Source organism: Asterias amurensis, chromosome 16, assembly GCF_032118995.1.
Source record: "Asterias amurensis chromosome 16, ASM3211899v1".
Lineage (NCBI taxonomy): Eukaryota > Metazoa > Echinodermata > Asteroidea > Forcipulatida > Asteriidae > Asterias > Asterias amurensis.
Genome location: NC_092663.1, coordinates 854,846 through 872,687, shown reverse-complemented (window position 1 = coordinate 872,687; position 17,842 = coordinate 854,846). Strand labels below are relative to the sequence as shown.

Sequence of the window (17,842 nt, the reverse complement as noted above, 5' to 3'; positions counted from 1 at the left end):
AAATTTGTGTACAAAGTCTATAAAACATAGTACAGTAGATGTTTTACTATTCTATAAGTGGAACTATTATTTAACCCTATGTAATGAGTAGGGTAGATGGCCTTAGCTTTTGATCCAAACCAGTCCTTCAGCATAAAACAAGTACAAACAAATACATATCCATTTATAGAAAAAGAGAAGGGAAGGATCCAGAAAGAAGCGGGAAAATAACAGCCAATCAAGTTTTATAATATTATAAAATTGCAACCAAAAAATAAACAGGCGCCACCTAAAGCCAAATTGTCACTTTCTAACCCCTTATTGACCCGCCCACAAAAGGGCACCTGTTACTTCAAGCGAGCTTTCATGTGAATTAACGAAATGAGTTAGTATCTTTGTCACCTTGAAAAAAGACTAACGTTTTGGTTTTGTGACGTTGGTAGTGCTGAGAAAGAGTCGGTTAGTCTTTGCACAAGACGCTACTTTTGTTCATGATTGGCCTCCCTCTCTGACTTGTAGAGGGCGCTATCACATTGAATAATTTTTTTTGTTTGGTTCCACACCTTCCCTTAAGGTAATTATAGCGTTGTTTGCAACAGAATGAAACGGAGCCACACTGTAGTTGTTTACGTCGTGCAAAGTACTACATGTACTACGTGCAATTTTGCTGCAGTTTCTGAGGAGAGAAATCACCGCAAAATGCTGCGTTTACGTGGAGCGGTACAGGCCAAACATTTGAGGTTGTTGTCTAAGGTAAACTGTAGCGATATTTCTTCGGTTAGTTGTAAATAATACAGTCCTTGAACTGAGTGGTAGTCCATACATGTAATTGTAATAATGGAGTTTGCGGTGTGTGTGTGTGTGCAGGCAGTCAGTGTGCACGACAAACATCACATCATTCCATCATTCAATTTAATTATTATTTAGTTTGATGATTTAATTTGTCTATTTCATGATGAGATTGGTATGAAACTGTATTTGCTTGAAATGCGCACTATTTGTTTTAGCTGTACGTATAAGTTTTAATCTCACAGTCAAACAGTCAAGCATTTGAAAGCACACAACTTTACGTGACAAGACTCAAGAGTGTTTTTTCTTTTATTATTATCTTGCAACTTATGCATATGTTGAGATCCATCAAGTGAGAAGACTGGTCTTTGACAATTACCAGTTATAGTGTCCAGTGTCTTTGACATGAGAAATTTTGAAGAAACAACCCCAGATTTGTTATTTGCTTTCAGACAATACTCCCATCTGCCTCATGCAATCATGTTCCACTGAGGTACGCCAGTCGTGAACCTTTACATGAAGAATGGGCGGAGCTTGCCAAGAAACAGCTGAAGGGGGCAGACCCTGAAGAGAAACTCACATGGCGGACACCAGAGGTAAGTAATGTATTGAAGAAGTACATTCACTGGTAAGAACAACTGCTAAGTTTGAGCCAAAAAGTGCTGGCTCCTCTGTTAACAAATGGCCCAAAACATTGACTCAAAATTCAAGTTGAATCAAAACTGCCTCGGTCAAAATTGAGCCAGGGTATAAATGTGCCGTCATTTTTTTAAAGTACATTCACTGGTAACAACAACGGCTCAGTCAGTTTGAGCCAAAAAAATGCCGGCTCCTCTGTTCACAAATGGCTCAAAACATTGACTCAAAATTCAAATAGAGTCAAACTGCCTCATTCAAAATTGAGCCAGCGTTCAAAGGTGCCGTCGTTTTTTGGCTCAAACTGAGACGTTTGTTTCCTAGGGTTCTACCCACTAAAATTCCAGACCTATATCAAACAGAGCTTCTTACCGAATGTCATCTGCCTGTGGAACTCTCTTCCTGCTTCAGTCGCATCAGTATAATCCCCGGTAATCTATAGGAGCGAGCTGAAGCCATTGTCCCTCTGCTAAATTGGATTCAGCCAATTATACCAACCTCAACACCACCACTTTCTACACTTGTTTGTAATAACTTGTTCCTGTGGCAGCAGCTTGGCACCCGCAGTATGGTAATTCTTGGGAGCAGTCAGTTCAGCTTCTAAGGGTCATGTCATGAGAAGCATGGAAGGAAGTTTCAGGTTTAGATATGGGAGGAAAACCCAAGATAATTGTTCCAGGGAGAATCCATGCTGTTAGGTAGGGATTGAAAACCTAATTCACATAGTGCCCTTGATGGGGTTTGAACTGGGGTCCTAGAGGTGGAAGGCTAGGAAAGGTGTACCACTAAGCCAACCTGACCACCAGTCTCACTCACATCACCCTCCTATCAGTAAACAAAGAGACAAAAGGGAGGTTTCGCACGCCAACAGATACACATACATTTTAGCTATCCGTAACCTACTTACGTGTATTAAGCATATAACTGTCGTCTGCACGTATAGCGGGGAGCAAGTAGCGTATCACGTCATAATGATGACATATCCATCGCACTAACCGTATCCGTTTACATGCGAAACCTCCCAATTGACTTATTTTCTGTGTGTAGCAATTATAAGTTCAGTATCAAAGATATTTTTAAACTTATTAATTTGATTGTATGTTTATTACTTGATAAATTGATTGTATGTGGTTTATTTAGGGAATCAACATTAAACCTCTGTACACAAGGCAAGACACAGCAAAACATGAGGAGGAACTTCCGGGTAAATTCCCTTTCACGAGAGGTCCCTACCCTACAATGTACACACAAAGACCATGGACTATTAGACAGGTGGGTTAACTAACAGACTCAATCCTAAAATTCTGATTAACTTTCTCAATTTACGTTGAAACCCAGGCCTTGAAATTCGTTCTTCAAGGGGGCACAGTATTTTTTGCTCTGGTTTGGGGCACTTGTATGAGGAAAAAAGGTAAATTTGTATTGGACCTTTGCAAAGGGCACCACAGCAAAAGAACAGGGCACCACTGTAATTGCTGTGGTGCTTAGGGTTATTTCGAGGTCTGGAACCCTTTTTCACAGACCAGGGGCACAGTATTTTTTGCTCTGGTTAGGGGCACTTGTATGAGGAAAAAAGGTAAATTTGTATTGGACCTTTGCAAATGGCACCATAGCAAAGGAACAGGGCACCACGGTAATTGCTGTGGGTGCTGAGGGTTATTTCGAGGTCTGGAACCCTTGTTAACCATTGAGACACAACTTCAATACAAGATGATGCTGCCTGTGTACACAAGTACAGATGTGTGAATTACTGTGGTCTAGCATACTTGACCAACCAACTGACCTTCCATAAAACATCTCATAAAAACTTGCGCTCCTGTTCGGACAAGTCTGCATTATTCATTCCTAGAAGCAAGGACAGTTGGGATGAATACGCGTTTTCTGTTGTGGCCCTCAGGATATTGAAGTATTCCTTAAAAAATCAGGCAATCACCTACAACACCAGTTTTAAGATGTCGCTCAAATCTCACCTGTTTTCAAGAGCTTACTGTACGATGCCATGAGCAATGATCGTTGGACTATGGGGCCATATAATATATATGCTTGATTGGAAGACAAGAGTTTTCAACTTGATCGCTAGTATTATTTCTTTTTGTCTCCTAATATAGTATGCAGGTTTCAGTACTGTGGAAGAGAGTAACAGGTTTTATCGAGAAAACATCAAGGCTGGACAGCAGGGATTGAGTGTTGCGTTTGACCTACCTACTCATAGAGGGTATGCTTTCACCATGCTATTAATTGGGTCTCAGAATTCACAACTTTCAATTACCTCTCTTTCTGTATAAATGTATATACTCAGCGTAGATAGGTGTGCTATATAAGACTTCAATATTATTATTATTATTATTACTTTTTGTCATTTTACACCAAGATATGATTCTGATAATCCTCGTGTCCACGGTGATGTTGGTATGGCTGGCGTTGCCATAGATACAGTTGAAGATATGAAGGTAAGCTGGTCAATCTATATCAGAAGTCCACTTGATCCACTAAGCAAAAGTAGTAGTCCAGGTCGATTTTCTATCCGTTGACAAGGTAAAAGTTAATCAGCAGGACGGTTCTATTCAGGACTGAGAAGTCCCCCGAATTCTGGAAAAAATCTACTCCATGCTAGTGGAATATATAGTAAGACAAATTCTCAAAAGAACATAATCTAGCCAGCAAGTAGATATACACATGGTGTTACCGCAAACCAAATAATGCTTTGATACCTCACTATACAATGCCTCAAATCCCTTATAATTTACATCATGTGTTAAAACTACATATTCAATATTTACTTCCCATACATGCTGTTCGTGAAATAGACTGGTCCCTGTTCTACATGTTGATTATTAGGGATTTGCTTATACTGTCATTCAGGGACTCAAACAAAGATGGCCTCTGCATGATGAATAATCTGGGTTTGTGAATCTCATTGTACCTTTATATTGAAACCTTTTTAGATGTTGTTCGATGGAATCCCATTGGATAAGATGTCCGTTTCCATGACGATGAATGGAGCTGTTCTACCAGTTATGGCAATGTTCATCACCGCTGCTGAAGAACAGGTAAACAACAAAAAGGATTCCTCTTAAAAATAGGATGACATTTTCAATTTTGGTTTTAAAGGCAGTGGACACTATTGGTAATTGCTCAAAATAATTATTATCATAAAACCTTACTTGATTAGGAGTAATGGGGAGAGGTTGATAGTATAAAACATTGTGAGAAACGGCTCCCTCTGAAGTGACGTAGTTTTCGCGAAAGAAGTAATTTTCGCGGGACCAACTTCGTGGGACCAGGGTGTTTTTTCTTTCATTATTATCTCGTAACTTCGACGACCGATTGAGCTCAAATTTTCACAGGTTTGTTATTTTATGCATATGTTGAGATACACCAAGTGAGAAGACTTGTCTTTGACAATTACCAATAGTGTCCACTGTCTTTAAGACATTAAGATGAGATACAATAGAGGCACAAATCATCGTACTCACCACTTCATCCAGAATCCATCGGATACTAGTCCAAACTGTTACTTACCCAGGCTCGCTTTGCCAAAGCTAAACCATCTGCGAAGTGGTGTCGGACATTTCAAGGCCAACAAGTTCAGATGAGGCTTGGTCGAAAGTCCAGCAAAGAAACACCTGCCCCCGGTTTAAACCACCAAACGGCATCACTGTGCTGATGGAAGTGGGTGAGGCCACTAGAGAGTGGCTGCTTCACAGAACTCTAAAAAGTTTTGTTCTTGACATACGCCAGAAAAAAAAAGAATATGAGACGTCACTATTATTTTCATTTTTTTTCCTTAGGGAGTAAAGCAAGAACTGTTGACAGGCACAATACAGAATGATATATTGAAGGAGTTTATGGTTCGTAATACCTACATCTATCCGCCCGACCCATCAATGCACATCATTGGAGACATCTTTACTTATACATCCAAGGTAAGTCATCCAAGAATTTTTCTGAACAAATATCTAAACAAGATATTAAATATTGTGATCATAATAATGATGACACAAAGACATTATAGAGATTCTATTTGTATCAGTACTACATGTGGCGTGTGGTCAAGTGTACCAGACTTAAGCTCTGGTGTTTCTGATCAGCAGAATGTGGGTTTGAGTCCCTGTCGTGGCACTTGTGTTCTTAAGCAAGACACTTAACCATTATTGCTGTGTCCTTTAGATGGGACATAAAGCTGTAAGTCCAGTGTGATGTGTAATGCAAGTAAAAGAACCCAGTGCACTTATAATAATAATAGTAACAACACAGCATTTGTAAAGCGCAATTTATCTGTGTGACATTCAAAGGCGCTGGTCAAAAAAAAAAAAAAAATTAACTATATCTTTATAGGCTTATCTGAAGAGATGGGTTTTGAGAGAATGTTGGAATCATGAGATGTCATGTGTGAGATGTTGAGGCAGAGAGTTCCAGAGGCGTGGTGAAATGTTACTGAATGCCCTGTCCCCATAGCTGGATAAACGGGTCAGAGGAGCAATAGAGCATGCTGCTCGATGACCTCAGACCCGGCCTGACACTACAGGGCCGAATCATGTTCTGTATGTAGGTAGGGCTAGTCCATGGAGAGCCTTGAAATGTCAGAAGGATGATCTCATCACCATCACTACCACTTATCACTAAAAGAAAGGGTTTATCTTGGTGTTTCTGTAAGTGGCTGCTGAATATGCCGTAGCACCTTGTATTCCATCAGAAGGTGCTATATAAATGGGTCTCATAATTCAAAACATAGCTCTGTTTATCCTGCTAAAAAACACATATTAACAATAATGTACATTTATAGGGAGCACATATCCATTGAAAATGCTCAGTAAGCGATTCAATACGCACCTAGGGGTATGATAAAGCGCTACAAAAAAACCTGTATCGTTATTATCAATCTTACTGCAGAAAGTTTTTTTAAAGCCATTATATTTTCTCAATCTTCTGCGCAACATTTGAATCGTCTTTAGAGAAACAAAACCGTTCATTTTTACTGTAGTGGGAGTTATTGTGAATAATGATATGTTTTGTTTCTTCCAGTACATGCCCAAATTCAACTCGATCTCAATCTCTGGATACCATCTTCAAGAAGCAGGAGCTGATAATGTCTTGGAGTTGGCCTTCACTTTAGCAAATGGACTTCAGTATTGCAGAACAGGTAGTTATTTCAATTCAGTCTTGGCCGTTTATTTCCCGGTGTGTGTGTAAAAGTAATTTACAAAGCAGATTCTTATAAGCAAAATAGGGCTAAGCCATTTCTGTGGCCCTGTTTGAAACCACGGCTTCAGCTTTGGATTTGGCTTCAGGCTCTGTCCCGTCATCTGAAGCCCTGATCGCATACCCAAAGCATGTGCAATTTGTCAAAACAACCGCATGGTTAATCTGTTCTTGCGGTCCCGTCGCGTTTGTGCAAGCAGCATCACCAGTGCGCCCTCTAGTTCTTATGTATAACTCTATGGCGGTAGTGCAAATAATAACGATCCTATAAGCTAAAGTAGTAGTCCTAGCCAATTTTCTATACCTTCTGCCCACATTCTTTGAAGATAATAATCTACCAGCAAGTAGATATCACACATCAGGGGTCGAAATTGCCCGGACTAGCTTGCTAGTCAAGGACTACCAGATTTACAGCCGGGCTACTGATTTTTCCAGTTTGATAACCCAACGGGCTAGTGGGAAAATAATGCAAAAATCATCATTACAAGGAACAAAGAGCTGTGTTATGGTGTATGGTAAAGTTAGAGCTGTGACGCGAGACATAATGTGTCTTTCGGGCTACCAAAATCTCATCAGGGCTACTAAAAATTATTGGTTCCTAGCCCTGCAGACTACCATCAAAATACACCTAATTTTGACCCCTGCACATAGTGTTACCGCAAACCAAATACAAATTGATACCTTACCATGCAATGCCTCAAATCCCATATACAATAACTAATGTTTTTGTTCCGCTGTGTAGGCTTATCAGCTGGTATGGACATAGATGCCTTTGCTCCTCGTCTGTCGTTTTTCTGGGCTATTGGGATGAACTTCTACATGGAGATTGCCAAGATGCGAGCAGCAAGACGTCTTTGGGCTCATATGATTAAAGACAACTTCAAACCTAAGAATCCTAAATCACAGATACTCAGGTGTCATTCGCAGACATCGGGGTGGTCTCTTACAGAACAAGTTAGTTATCTAAATTATTATTTTAATTTTAAATTGTTTGCATCGGGATAAAGAATATACTCAGTACCCTCCAGAGCTCTGTAAAAAAAAGATCCAAAAGCAAATAAATCAGTAGGTATTATAACCCACGACCTGCTAGTGGTAAGACATCTGGGCCTAATTTCATGGCTTACGGAAGCAGGGAATTCTGTGCTTACAGCAAGCGCATTTCACGAGTTAGCGGCAAATTTTGGCTTCTGCGCGTGCGTACTCCCCAATAATAGCCTCCCCAATAATAATAGGAAAGTACTGAGTATACAGTGCTAACACACATCGGTGTATGGGTAGTAAAAAAAAAAAATCATATTCTTTATCCCCGATGCAAGTTTAACATCTCTCGTTCTTGATTGTGTTCTAAATTTGAAACTTTATTCGATATCAATTGCATTTTTCTTTATTTTTAATAGGATCCCTATAACAATGTGATTCGAACAACCATAGAAGCAATGGCTGCAGTCTTCGGTGGTACCCAGTCGCTTCATACTAATTCCTTTGATGAAGCTTTAGGGTTACCAACCATCAAGAGTGCAAGGATTGCAAGAAACACACAGATCATTCTCCAAGAAGAAAGTGGTATACCAAAGGTAAGTCAACAAGCATCCCGTTCTCCGGAAGATGATCCAAACATTGAGTTGTCAACCACCAGGGCCCAGCTGCATAGAGCTGCGTAGCACAACAATTTGCTTAGCATGAAATTTCTTCCTTTTTTGCATATTGCTTGTTACTGGTATTCAGCTGTTAAATCTGAGGTCTCAAAATCAAATTCGTGGAAAATTACTTCTTTTTCGAAAACTATGGCACTTCAGAGCTAGCTGTTTCTCACAATGTTTTCTACCATAAACCTCTCCCCATTACTCGTCACCGACTAAGGTTTTGTGCTAATAATTATTTTGAGTAATTACCAATAGTGTCCACTGCCTTGAACAGCATTTGTCGTTCTGCGTCCCTTTTTAGGTGGCAGACCCATGGGGTGGGTCATTCTTAATGGAGAGCTTGACGAATGATATGTATGAAGAGGCAAAGAAAATAATAGATGAGGTAAGTGATTGATTTGTTTGTTCGATTATTTGTTTATTTGTTTAGATGATCAATTCCTAACAATGGATATCGGCAAACTCCCACCAGGGGATATAAACACCAAGCTGGCAACAGCCAATCTCTCTAATACAAACACTCCCAGGTCAAAATTCCAGTTGAACCTAGTTAACTGGGGTCAACTGGTTCAACTGGATAGTGACCAAACTCGTCCATTTTCCATATTAACCAACTGGTTTGGACTAGGTTTAACTGTGTTCAACTGAGTTTGAATTATAAACCAGTTGGTGTTTGTCTATTTTCCATATTAAACCAACTGGTTTTAACTGTGTTTAACTAGTTTATCAACTGGTTTCAACTAGTTCCAGTTAAACCCAGTTTAACTAGGTTCAACTGGAATTTTGACCTGGGCTGCCTTAAAGGAACACGTTGCCTTGGATCGGACGAGTTGGTCTATAAAAAGCGTTTGAAACAGTTTGTCATGAAATGTATATGGTTAGAAAGATGTTTAAAAGTAGAATATAATGATCCACACAAGTATCACTCAAAATTGCACGGTTTTCTTTTTACGTCGCGAACTATCACGGTCGGCCATTTATGGGAGTCAAAATTTTGACTCCCATAAATGGCCGACCGTGTTATTGGACGAGGTAAAAAGAAAACCACGCAATTTCGAGGCATATTTGTGTAGATCATTGTATTCTACTTTTACATCATCTTTCTAACCACATGCATTTTATAACAAACGGTCACAAAACGCCTTTCAAATACCAATTCGACCGATCCAAGGCAACGTGTTCCTTTAACGTCTATCATTTAGAATTGCACACACATAGTACAGCCCGGTTCATACTTCCTGCGAATGCGAATGAATTTTGGTGACGCAAAAACCGGTACGCGCTCCATTTCTCTTTGTGATGCAATGAAATTCGCATCGCACGAAGCATTCACTGGAAGTATGAACCGGGCTTTACTAGACAACAAATACTTGTGAAATCAGTGGTAAGCTTGGTAGGATTCGAACCCACAACCTTGTGATTGCAAGTGAAATAGTCTAGAACCGCTTGACCACTGTGAAAATTTATCAGTGTTCGTCTTAATTTCATCATTGTATATTTCTGGTAATAAAACCAAGGATGCTTCATAAGTTAACTTAATCAATGCAGCTCAAAAGTATGAGGAAAGATGTAAACAAGGGTGCTCTGAACCAGAAACACTTGGGTTAACCCCTACTCTTCCAGGGTATGGGTTTTGTGTTCCTTTAGTTGATGGACCTTTGGCTTTACGTCCCATCCGAAAGACAAACCAATTATAGTGAAACATCTTACTCAAGACACAAGTGTCAAGACCTGGACTCAAACCCACCTTCTGCTGATAAGAAACATCAGAGCTGTCGGTTTCACAAAACTCTTCCTAACTTAAGACTAATCTTAGGACTTAAGACGAGTCCCAACCCTGCACTGTAGCATGCAGACCTTAAGATTAATCTTAAGTTAGGACGAGTTACTCGTCCTAACGCGAAATAATACGAGTCCTAACTCTTTGTGAAATCGACGGCTGAACTGCTCGACTACTCTTATACCAAATAAGAGAGTAGTGGCTGGAAAATACAGGGAGTTTTTGCTGAAATTGGAATTTACCTTGTTTTGAAGTAACTTGATCAAAAGGCTTATCTTTTCTTTATTTCAGATTGAAGAGATGGGAGGGATGGCTAAAGCTGTTGCCGAGGGTTACCCCAAACTCAAGATTGAAGAATGTGCGGCTAAACGCCAAGCTCGCATTGACTCAAGTCAAGGTATGGTACCTCATCTTAGTAAAAATAACTTTGCCCAAGATTTTAAATAGTAACTTTGGGGCCATGTTACACGAGGCCATGTTACACACGAGTTGCATTGGTCGAGAACCAAACACGTGATGTGATACAAAAACGCATGTACCATGGCTGCACAGTGCGGGGGTAACATGAGTTCTGTTACAAAATTGATCGCTTCCAACTTTGGCTGATTTCCTTCGCTGTTAAGAAACATGGTTTGAGACACTCGCGGGTTCAAGGGAACGGTGAAGAATTGTTTCTTATTTGAAACAACCGTTCGTCTGCTATGCATACGCCGTCGTATTTGAAGATGACAGCTGAACATCGAGAAGGCAATCTCAAAGACGACAAGCCATTCACGTTTGAATGTTCACATAGTTTTCTTGTTGAACCTGTGTACTACCAAAGTGATCCTGTCGCATGGACTGCAGCTGGTTGCCTCCAAGTTGCCTGCAGTGGTGTGACAAGGCCCTTTGTCATATTGTATGAAAATTTAAATATGTGACTTGTTTTCTGTTTGACTTCAGAGGTGATTGTTGGAGTCAATAAATATAAGCTACAGGAAGAAGATCCCATCGAGGTGCTTGCTATTGATAATACTATGGTGCGAGAACAACAGATTAACAAGCTAAAGAACATCAGAGAGACAAGGAACCAGACCGCTGTGAGTTAAAAACTATAAATTATGCAGAACACATAACACAAATTAATAACATGAAGTATATAAAGCAATCTATTAAATATTATACAAATAATGAAAGTTGCGAGATAATAATTAAAGAAAAAACACCCTTGTCACACAAAGTTGTGTGCTTTTAGATGCTTGATTTTTAGACTTCGAGTTCTAAATCTGAGGTCTCGAAAACAAATTCGTGGAAAATAACTTTTTTCTTGAAAACTACATCACTTCAGAGGGAGCTGTTTCTCACAATGTTTATACTATCAACCTCTCCCCATTACTCGTGACAAAGTGAGGTTTTATGCTAATCATTATTTTGAGTAATTACCAATAGTGTCCACTGCCTTTAACACACAATGATGTAAGGGTTAAAATAAAAAAATCTCTGCCCGATGCAAGTTTAACATCTATTGAACCACGAAGTGTTAGATCTTTGCAGATTGGTAAGTATAAGCTCTATTATTCTTGTTTCAGGCTCAGCAAGCGTTGGATGACTTGACTGAATGTGCCCGGACTGGAGAAGGAAACCTTCTGGAAATGTGTGTCAATGTAAGTTGGGAATCAAAACTTATATACTATATTGAGTTTCATGTTTGTCTAATAATCTTGTAAGCCATGGTCACAAAAGAACCAATGGTAAACGAGTGGTTGTTTAGTGCCGTATTTAGGGCATGCGCACAGAAGTTGAAGTGCAAACGATTCTAGCCCTGTCATGTTAAAGCGACCAACGGCTCCAGTATGTTATCGTTTTCTGATAACTGGTCCACTCTGACTATACTACACAAACAGCTATTGGTAACCATTGATACAACCATGCCCAGTTGGCTTGCTCCAAATAGTGTACTAAAATAGTCCAACTATTGCCGGCTAGACAAAGTTTGGGCTAACTTAATCAAACTTAATCGAACTATAAGCAGAGAATATTGCTTATGCTAAGCAGAAATTTTCAGGATACCAGTCACAAATTGTAAACATGACATGGTAGTTTGGCTTTGTAACCTTATTCTGGTAAGCAAAATTTTGTTGTTTAAGCACCTCTATGAAATTGGGTTATTCAGATGCAGGAGCTTTTGTATGTAGGAAGACCACAAGTCCTAAGGCCTTTGTGCTGTAATATTCTGATCAGACTTCAAACCACTGATCGTATGTTGATGCCGGTTTTTATCACTTTTCTTTGACACTGAATATTTACAGACACTTTCACTGTAACTATGTACTGTAATTTACAGGCAGCTCGTTTGCGATGCAGTGTTGGTGAGATTTCAGACGCTATGGAGAAAGTTTTCTCTCGTCACGTTGCCGTCGATAGAATGGTGAGCGGAGCTTATAAATCAGAGTATGGAGAAGACAAGGAACTAGACGCTTGCATCGCTAGAATCGAGGTAACTTTTACTGAGTAGGATTTGAAACTTTGCATTATGGAAGTTTATTTAAAGAGAGGTTTCCGATAACACACTGTGTTGGAGCAGTGTTGAAAAGAACCGGTGGTTAATGACTCAATGTTCGATCAGTATGCTCTGATCGTCTTCAAGAGAATGCTGGACTCTGTTGCTGGATACTGCTTAACTTTATTGAGAGATGCTGCAATATTTACGACTGCCATGTATTAAAAGATGTAATTTTTGCTTTGGTGATATGTAAAGAACATAATTTTACCCATACACCGACGTGTATTAAGCACTGTATACTTGGTACTTTCCCAAGTTCTGTGAAAATAATCCGCAGGCAAATCACTTGGGTGGTGTTCAAACTCACAGTCGTTGTATTGCTAAAGCAGTATCTTACCACTAGACCATCGAGCTACCCCAGTGGCTAGAGGCAAGTTGAATCCTATGTGATAGCAGCGGGTACTGCAATAATTTAATAGATTTTAGTTTTTAGCAGCCATGATGATTTTATAATACACACGTTGATGAGACTCAATTGATGCTTTTTTGTTTTTATAATGATTTGTCCAACCAAATTTTTACAACTTCTTAGTTTAATCACCCTTATCACTTGGATATTTTTAATGATAGGAGTTTTTGGAGAAGGAGGGTCGTCGTCCTCGTATCCTGGTAGCTAAGATGGGTCAGGACGGTCATGATCGAGGGGCAAAGGTCGTAGCTACAAGTTTTGCTGACATTGGGTTTGATGTTGACATTGGACCTCTCTTCCAGGTAATAAAGATAAAATCTTGTTAATGGCAGAAGTTTGTTTAATCTACCGTCACTTATGAAGAGTGTTCATTGCTATGATTAAAAGACACAAATGAGACCCTACAACTCATGAGGGATAAAGCAACCTGGCACCATTTCATCAAAGCTTCTTCTACTATTCCAACCAAGGACAAAGGATGATGATGATGAAAAGTAGGTCCATAGATTGGTTTTTGTCAGTGTTAAGGCAGGGTCCCACTGCAGCGGTAACTAAAACGATAACGACCACGACGCAAAGAGAACGCATTCTATTGGTCGAATTGCTCCGCGCAGAAAACGCACACGGTCTTTCAACCAATTGAATGCGTTCTCTTTGCGTAGTTATCTTTATCGTTCTCGTTATCGCTGCGGTGGGACCGGGCCTTAATGGAGTGTTTACTAATCTTTTACCCTTCCTTTACATCATTCAGAGATTTTATTTGCATTGATATGAAAACTGCCTACACTAATTATTGCACTACCAAAGGGCAACATCAGCCATCCATTTCACCAAACTCTTCCTAACGTAGAAGTAGGACTTAGGATGAGTTAAATTCCCTATCTGAAGATGTTAGGAGGCATTGAACCCATCCTAAGTTAGGAGAGATAGGATTAAAATTTCTTGAAATCGCCTGTTGGGATGAGATAGTTCAGACTTTTATATAAGTCTTGTATCTAATTTTCTAACACTGGGGATGTTCCTAAAAGCTTCTTACTCAAGGGTGATCAAAAGGTACAATTGCCATCATATCTATGTAGCTCCTCAGATCTGGGTTTTGGCTTCAGATTATTTTAGTCAGCAATAAACCTCATCCCTTCAATATTCTGTTTTCTGATTGATATCTTAGACTCCTGAAGAAGTCGCCCAACAGGCCATAGATTCTGACGTCCATGTTGTTGGAGTGAGTACCTTAGCAGCGGGTCATAAGACGCTGGTTCCAGAGCTGATTAAAGCACTCACTAAGATGGGTAGAGGGTAAGTACTCACTCAATCACTCACTCATCCATAAAAAAAACATCCTGTAGACCTGCCTTGCCTATATCTAACAGCAAGGTGGCGTGTCGTGGCCGAGTGGATATGAGCAATGGACTCAAGCTCTGATGTTTCTGATCAGCAGAGTGTGGGTTCGAGTCACAGTTATGACACTTGTATCCTTAAAGCAAGACACTTATTAACCAAGATGCTTTGCCCTTTCAGATAGGGCATAAAGCTGTTGGTCCTGTGTGTTGTGTAGTGCACGTAAATGAACCCAGTGCTTTTAACGAAAAGAGAAGGGGTTCTCCCTGGTGTTCCTGGTTTGATTGGATGTATATTGCACCACAGCATCTTATATGTCGATAAAACATAGCCCCATATACACATACCTTGCCAGGCAAAAAACACCGATTTGTCCTAATGATTCTGCTCGACTGATCTTTATTCTAATGATTTTTTATTTTATTTTTTATAGCGATATCTGTGTGATTGTCGGTGGAGTAATTCCTCCTCAGGATTATGAATTCCTCTTCGACCAAGGAGTGAAAAGCATCTTTGGTCCTGGTAAGTTCATAAACAGTAGCTAAGCAAACAAATATTGATGCTTACCAAAATAAGGCTACTAGCCAAAACATTGGTTTACTGCTCCTTTTTGTTTTAAATAAGAAAATTACAGAGCAGAATTCACTATTGGTAATTGTTAAAGACAAGTCTTTTCACTTAGTGTATCTCAACATTTCTTTGCACAAAATAACAAACCTGTGAAAATTTTAACTCAATTGGTGGTTGAAGTTGCTGTCAGATGCTTGATTTTGATACCTCAGCTGAGGTCTTGAAATCAATTCAATTATATTAGTGAGAAATTACTTCTTTCTCAAAAACTACATTACTTCGGAGGGAGCCGTTTCTCACAATGTTGTATTCTATCAACAGCTCTAAGTTTTCATGCTAACAATTATTTTGAGTAATTACCAATAGTTTTCAGTGTCTTTAAGTATTTGTATGAGATTGGGCCCTTGACATTAGGACAAACAGACTGTTTCATAATAACAATTTTGTTAATTTCTTGTTTGTTTATTTATTTATTTATTAGGAACGAGGATCCCAGTTGCAGCTGTTAAAGTCATCGATGACGTTGCGGAATCTTTGAATCATAGGATAAGTGGCAGTAACTAAGGGAGATATGTATTTTGTTTGATATTATTATTATTATTGGTTTATTCAAAACACTTCTTGCAATCCAAAAGTTGAATTCCACAGTGTTTGTACATAAAGAGTAAAAAACAATAAAATGTAACAAAATACAGAGTTTACATGAAACAAATTGTTTTACTGTTAACAGAAATAACAGCAATACAATATCGTACCCTTGATATGTTGTTGTTATGACAACAATATAAGTGTCTCTAATTTGTTTGTTTTGAGGTTTGTTTGTTTCTTTGTTTAGCAGCATATAGCTTCCCTGGTCAAGTTTGAACAAGAGACTAAAGTTGACCTTTGGATGCATATTTTACCATGGAATATTGACTAGTGGTTTGCCCCCAGTTGCAGCCATTAAATTCATCCAGATTATTTCTGAAGCACTGCTTCATAAGTGGCAGTACTAATGGGAGATATGTCTTATGTTCATATCATTTCATTTCTTATGTAGGACTCGTCCTTAAAGGCAGTGGACACTATTGGTAATACCTTAAAATATTTATTGGCATGAAACCTTGCTTGGTAACGAGTAATGGGGAGCTGTTGGTAGTATAAAAAGAAGTAATTTTCCACAGATTTGATTTCGAGATCTCAGAATTAGATTTTGAGGTCTCGAAATCAAGCATCTGAAAGCACACAACTTCGTGTGACAAGACTGTTTTTACTTTTAATATTATCTCGCAACTTTGATGACTAATTGAGTTCAAATTTTCACAGGTTTGTTCTTTTATGCATAGGTTGAGATACAGCAAGTGAGAAGACTGGTCTTTGACAATTACCAATATCGCCAGTGTCTTTAATCTGACAGCCTCGTACTCTCTTTATATTGGTCTACATGGACTAACTCTTTCCCTCCATCTTCTGTGCTTATTATGTTGCTTATCTATGCAATACTCTGTATATATGTTTATATCTCGAGAAGAGTAGTATGAAATAAATGTTTACTTGAAATGCTCACTTTTTTGTCTTTTTAAATGTGCAAAATAAATTTGTAAAATGTGGTTAGTTATTTTGGAGTGTGTATGCATCATTTGACCAATAAATTGGTGTGATAGCTACCTTTATTATCTTTCACTTCGCGCTAATCGTTGTTTCTGATTGGCTGATCCATAGCAACAAGAGTGTGATATTAACTTTTATCTTCCAGTACGCGCTAATCCACCAATCAGAAGCTCGTACTACTAAGGGGATTAAAAACATATATGCTACGACCTCTGTTTTATATCCTACTTCCTCTGTTTTTATTACCCAGTGTGTATTGTGAAATGTCATTTTGTCCTGCTCCGTATACGGACAGTGCAAAAATTACATTCAAAACTTTTTGCGCGAGAAATAACGCTCTGAAATTTTAAATTTTGCGCGTTGCAAGTGAGACTGGAAGATAAATTCGCAGAAGCGCTATATTTTTTCGTATTCCACTCGCGCTTGTGTGATAACTTATAATAATGCACGGCCCATATCACGACCTGCGTATGGTGTGTTCTATGTCACGCGCCAAGTTTGCTTGAAGATAAATAGGTTTTCTGCCTCGTTTTTAAGGGAGGCAGAAGCGCTAAAGTTTTTCCGTATTTCACTCGCGCTTGTGTGATAACTTATAATACATCAGAGAGATACACAAATTGAAAAAAACTGGGCTACGAAACACCTCTGTATGTTTTGAGAATGTGGAAATTAAAGTTTCTGAACTAATAAACTGTAACGGCATCAAGTCACCAACATCAATCTTCAATTTGTTTGATTGCTTTTTTTTTTTTTACTTATACAAGAGAAATCTATTTTATTGGTAAAAGAATTTGATAACATATTTATGTATGGAATGTATGGTATTGGGTCTGTATTTTGTTTTTCTACTGTTTGGCAATGTTTGAAAAACAATTGATATTGCTTGGGCATGAAAGAATCCTTTTGAAGTGTTTCAAAATAAACAAATGCTTCTATATTCTTGTCTGGCCATATCAAGTTATTTGTAAAAAAAAAAAATTGTGTTTGAAACCAGGGGTGAATTTTACAAAGAGTTTAGGACTAGCCTTAAGTTTTTAATATCTCCTAGGACTAGTCCCCTAACTCTTTGTGAAATTCATCTACATTTATTTAAAATAGAATTCAACAACAAAAATTATTATGTTGGGTGTTTGTTGGAGAGAATACTTTTGCAATTGAATTATGGTTGATGAAACGATACTGTATAGCAGTTTAGACATTTCTAACAGACTATAAACAGCGATTGAAACATTGTATTGCTATAAACATATAAAGTAAATAAACACAAATTAAGTGAGATAAGTAAACAAACTATGTTGTTTGGAGGTTTTTTTTTCATGTGGTAATGGATCATTCTATGATCTGTGGTTGTGACAACTTTG

General features: G+C 38.7%; 1 protein-coding gene across 1 annotated transcript; it reads left to right on the top strand.

The window, feature by feature from the left end:
• The first annotated feature begins 615 nt into the window (after window positions 1–615).
• LOC139948921 (methylmalonyl-CoA mutase, mitochondrial-like) lies at window positions 616–17,761 on the top strand. Its single transcript, XM_071947289.1, has 19 exons — window positions 616–732; window positions 1,221–1,364; window positions 2,545–2,676; window positions 3,513–3,619; window positions 3,776–3,854; window positions 4,350–4,454; window positions 5,196–5,330; window positions 6,430–6,547; window positions 7,349–7,560; window positions 8,007–8,183; window positions 8,554–8,637; window positions 10,324–10,429; window positions 10,975–11,111; window positions 11,601–11,675; window positions 12,356–12,508; window positions 13,145–13,285; window positions 14,152–14,279; window positions 14,755–14,843; window positions 15,373–17,761. Exons 1-19 carry the CDS (start codon window positions 679–681, stop codon window positions 15,453–15,455), a joined length of 2,259 nt encoding a protein of 752 aa, XP_071803390.1. The 5' UTR covers window positions 616–678; the 3' UTR covers window positions 15,456–17,761.
• Window positions 17,762–17,842: the final 81 nt, after the last annotated feature.